At 55.9% G+C, this 5,000-nt stretch overlaps 1 protein-coding gene across 1 annotated transcript in view; it reads left to right on the forward strand.

Annotated features, from left to right (window-relative positions):
• The window catches only part of LOC143112021 (uncharacterized), a 13,318-nt gene that overhangs the window by 883 nt on the left and 7,435 nt on the right, over positions 1–5,000 (forward strand). The window contains exon 1 of the mRNA XM_076274268.1: positions 1–1,515. This exon is cut by the window's left edge and continues 883 nt beyond it. Within this exon, the coding sequence (XP_076130383.1) occupies positions 1–1,515 (1,515 nt within the window). The remainder of the gene's footprint in view (positions 1,516–5,000) is intronic.

Here is a 5,000-nt window from a genome sequence, read left to right on the forward strand (position 1 = left end):
TCCTGAACTCCCTCTACCCCCCTCCTCCTCCTCCTCCTCAGGTCCAGCCCCCCCCACCCCCACCCTGCTCCTCCCGCGGCGCCCCCCCCACCTCCTCCTCCTCCTCCGCCCCCCCCCTTCCCCACCCGCGGCCCTCCCGCTCCCGCGACCAGCAGCACCAGCAGCATCTGCAGCGTCACCCCCACTTCCCCACCACGCTCCAGATCCACGGGCTGCCCACGCTCTCGCCCAGCGGCTCATCCAGAGAAGGCTTCCCCAGCCCTGACCACACCTGCACCATCGACCTCTCGCACCCCTTCAGCTGCGGCTGCTGGAGGCTGGTACGGTGCCGGGGCGGTCGGAGCCACACCCACACCCACGGGCACGCTCACGGGCACGCTCACGGGCACGCTCACGGGCACAGGCACTCTGCGGGCAGCCCGTCCTCGTCTTTCTCCAGGTCCCACGGAGGACCAGCAGCGCAGGGAGGCTCGGCGGCCGCCGCTGCCCAGGGAGGAGCCTCCAGCATGGGGCTGAGGACGCTGGGAGGCTGCCTGTCCACGGGCTCCACCACCAACACGTCGTCGTCCAACAGCACGGTGTCCGAGTGCCGCGCGGGCCTGCTGCGTCGTCCGCTCGGAGGCTGCGCGTCCTGCTCCAACGAGACGGCCGGCGGCGGCTTCGAGAGTCCGGCCGCCTTCCGGAAGAAGCTGGTGGGCGGCTGCCTGCCCTGTGCGCCACTGGCCTCGTCCGGTCCACTGCGCGCGCTCCAGAGCTGCGTCAGCGGCTGCAACCCCAAGGCCAGCCAGACGGCCAGCTCCACCTGCTCCTACTGCAGCAGCGACCCCATCGTCGTGACCTTTAACCCCCACCGCGGCAAGCAGCAGCAGCAGCCGGGGCCCATGCACGGCTCGGGTCGGCTCGGTGGGGGAGGAGGAAGGGGAGGCTTCGCCGGCGGTAGCCACGACGACGACGACTACAGCGTGCGCACGATCTGGCCGGAGGAGCTGGCGAAGAAGATGACGCGCTCGAAGGCGCAGGGCTGTGCGTCGGGCCAGGAGCAGAACGGCGGTCACCCCGGCAACAACCCGGTCATCCTGGACTGCCGCAACCTGCTGGAGTTGACGCGCTCGCAGCTGACGGACCACGCGGGCCGGCGCCGGCTGCAGCAGGGCAAGAGCGCCGTGCTGGACTTCATCGGGTCCGGCGGCGCCGGGAGCAGGGACTCGGGCCGCGACTCGCTCAAGCGCCTGTGGACCACGGGAGGTGACATGGGCATGATGGGCGACGCCAACGGCCTGGACGACGAGGACATCATGCCACGCTCGCCGTCCCCGCGTGCCCCCTCCTCGGCCCCGCAGTCGCCCCCCTCCTTCTCCCCCCCGCCCTCCGCACACGCCACCCTCATCAAGCCCACGCCGCGCCAGCGAGACCGCGACCGCGACCGCGAGGGTGGCCACTCGCTCCCCTCGGCCCAGTCCCTGCACCTGGTCCTCAACTCCCTCAACCAGGAGCAGGACGAGGAGAACGGACGAGGTAAGGCGCCATGGCAACGCCGTCTCGTCTCTCTCACGCTCATCTCTCCGCCACGTCTCTCTCACTTTTCTCTCTCTCTCTTTTCTCTCTCTCTCTCCCTTCTCACTGTCTTGTTAGTCTCTCTCTCTCTTTTCTCTCTCTCTCTCCCTTCTCACTCTCTTGTTAGTCTCTCTCTTTTCTCTCTCTCTCTCTCCCTTCTCACTCTCTTGTTAGTCTCTCTCTCTCTCTCTCTCTCTCTCTTTCCCTTCTCACTGTCTTGTTAGTCTCTCTCTCTCTTTTCTCTCTCTCTCTCCCTTCTCACTGTCTTGTTAGTCTCTCTCTCTCTTTTCTCTCTCTCTCTCTCAGTTCTCACTGTCTTCTTAGTATCTATCGTTCTTTTCTCTCTCTCTCTCTCTCCCTTCTCACTGTCTTGTTAGTATCTTTCTTTATCTTGTATTAGCTCTTTCTCTGTCTCCCTGTCAGTTTCTTTTTCTCGGTTTGTTCTTCATGTCTCTCGCTGGTGCTGAAGGAGTATAGTGATCTGATGGTCACTCTGACAGGGCTCTGAAGGAGTATAGTGATCTGATGGTCACTCTGACAGGGCTCTGAAGTGTATGAGAGCTTTGTTGTCAGGCCCCTTCTTTGTTCCTGCACCTAGACAGCTATGTTATTATCAGTGTGCAGATATTTATACCTCTTCACGTGCACTGTGAAGGCTTTATTCAGTGGCACTAAGGACTGTTTATATCTTCTCTCTCTGTCTCAGTCTCTCTCTCTCTCTCTCTCTCTCTCTCTCTCTCTCAGCGTTGGACACTTTCATTTATTTCCTCAACTGGGTTCGGGTCCATTTGATTTGATTTGTGCAGTAAAATTAGCCCATAAAACAAACTCGAAGGCTCCTAGAGGAGCAATCTTAGGCGTGCTCCAATTGGATGTTGAAAACAACCTGTTGTGAGCATCTGTGTGCCCAGAACTGGCTGCAGACTTGACGCGTACAGAGCAGAGTAGATGGTTTTAGTTACAGTATGGACATGGAGAAGATGAGAAGTGTGTTCTTGGGGCTTATAACAGGACAGTGAGGAGAGTGAGGAAGTGAGTGCCAGAGAGATGGAGTGTGTGTGTGTGTGTGTGTGTGTGTGTGTGTGTGTGTGTGTGTGTGTGTGTGTGTGTGTGTGTGTGTGTGTGTGTGTGAGTGTGTGTGTGTGTGTGTGTGAGTGTGGGTGTGTGTGTGTGTGTGAGTGTGTGTGTGTGTGTGTGTGAGTGTGTGTGTGTGTGTGTGTGTGTGTGTGTGAGGTGGAATTGGGAAATGACCTGGTTCGGACTCAGACCCCGGTCCCTGTAGGCACTTGGACCCAAATTTGGTACGGCGCTGGAGCCACTTGTGCAATAGCGCCCCCTGTGGGTTCTTAATGCCACATACTAGTAATCATACCCATCAGCCTTGCCTGTGTGTGTGAAGCACACGAGGTGATGAATGGTGTTAACTATTATGTATTAACATGTATTAGGATAAACATTTCACTTAGATTATTAGCTGGGTAACTTCCTTTGTTGGTACTTTGTTGAATGAAGCCTACAACATCAAGCCTACAACATCTCCAGAGTTCAACAGTGCATCTGGTAACCCAGAGGAAGATGATAATTTCTGTTTGGATTTCACATGAGTGTTGTGTGTGGATCAATGTGTGGCAGTCTGCTGTAGCCCCGATGGTGCTAAGCTGCTGCCGTGCCGGACCGGTCACATGGTCAGTCCACGGCGGACACAAGAGGATATCAGATATCTCATGAGCCATTAGGCACTGGGAGACATCTGATATCGCATGAGCCATTAGGCACTGGGAGACATTACGAGCATAACAACTAGCTGATGGAGAGGGAGCAGCACTCCATTGGACTCTCAAGTACCGTTTGATTAGGGGTGTGTGTGTGTGTGTGTGTGTGTGGGTGTGTGTGTGTGTGTGTGTGTAATACATCAGTAATGGAACACAGCACCCAAAACAATCAGCACACACATCTTTCACTCTCATCTCTGTGTGGACAGATTCTAATGATATCTGACGAGTGATACATCACAAAGAGAGACCAGAGACTAGATCTTCCGGAGAATATCATCAAACAACAGCGGAACAGATTAATAGGTAATAGGAAGTCCAACAGCGGAACAGATTAATAAGTAATAGGAAGTCAACAAATGTAGTTCCACTGCGTTTCTGGATTCACGTCTGGAATCTTCACAGAAGTGTCGAAACGTCTACTGCTGTGCAGCACAATAAATAGATTTAAAAGCCATCTGTGTGTGCTCCCGTCAACCTTCTCCAGATCAATAGGGAACTCACTATCTCATATTTTCTTTACAAGCCTCTGGGCCTGCTCCTCTCTCCTGCTCCTCTCTCCTGCTCCTCTCTCTCTCCTGCTCCTCTCTCCTGCTCCTCTCTCCTGCTCCTCTCTCTCTCCTGCTCCTCTCTCCTGCTCCTGCTCCTCTCTCCTGCTCCTTCTCCTCTCTCCTGCTCCTCTCTCTTTCCTGCTCCTCTCTCTCTCCTGCTCCTCTCTCCTGCTCCTCTCTCTCTCCTGCTCCTCTCTCCTGCTCCTCTCTCCTGCTCCTCTCTCCTGCTCCTCTCTCCTGCTCCTGCTCCTCTCTCCTGCTCCTGCTCCTCTCTCCTGCTCCTCTCTCTCTCCTGCTCCTCTCTCCTGCTCCTCTCTCTCTCCTGCTCCTCTCTCCTGCTCCTCTCTCCTGCTCCTCTCTCTCTCCTGCTCCTCTCTCCTGCTCCTCTCTCTCTCCTGCTCCTCTCTCTCTCCTGCTCCTCTCTCCTGCTCCTGCTCCTCTCTCCTGCTCCTCTCTCTCTCCTGCTCCTCTCTCCTGCTCCTCTCTCCTGCTCCTCTCAATTCAATTCAATTCAATTCAAGGTTGCTTTATTAGCATGACTGTAAGTAAGTACAGTGTTGCCAAAGCACAATTAAAACAGCATAACAATTAGAACATTGACAGCATTACAGGAAACAGTAACATGAAAAATTGTGTGTATACCCTCACTTTCCTCTCTCTCTCCTGCTCCTCTCTCTCTCCTGCTCCTCTCTCCTGCTCCTCTCTCTCTCCTGCTCCTCTCTCTCTCCTGCTCCTCTCTCTCTCCTGCTCCTCTCTCCTGCTCCTCTCTCTCTCCTGCTCCTCTCTCTCTCCTGCTCCTCTCCTGCTCCTCTCTCTCTCCTGCTCCTCTCTCCTGCTCCTCTCTCTGGGCCTGCTCCTCTCTCTGGGCCTGCTCCTCTCTCCTGCTCCTCTCTCTAGGCCTGCTCCTCTCTCCTGCTCCTCTCTCTGGGCCTGCTCCTGCTCCTCTCTCTGGGCGTACTCTCTCTCCTGCTCCTCTCTCTCCTACCTCCACGTTATAAATGCTGTGCACTCCGTCTGCTGTAGACTGCCTATTGTGCCATGATAATTAGCTAGAGCCAAAACCCCTCGTCAGCTCCTGTCTCCTTTTAGAGGAGTTCTGGTTGCGTGCGTAGAGTTCAGTAGT

The sequence above is a fragment of the Alosa pseudoharengus genome, unplaced genomic scaffold (assembly GCF_046254945.1).
Source record: "Alosa pseudoharengus isolate Yale_2024_CS ecotype anadromous, Long Island Sound unplaced genomic scaffold, YU_APseudo_1.1 YU_APseudo_1.1_scf_8, whole genome shotgun sequence".
Taxonomy (NCBI): Eukaryota; Metazoa; Chordata; class Actinopteri; order Clupeiformes; family Clupeidae; genus Alosa; species Alosa pseudoharengus.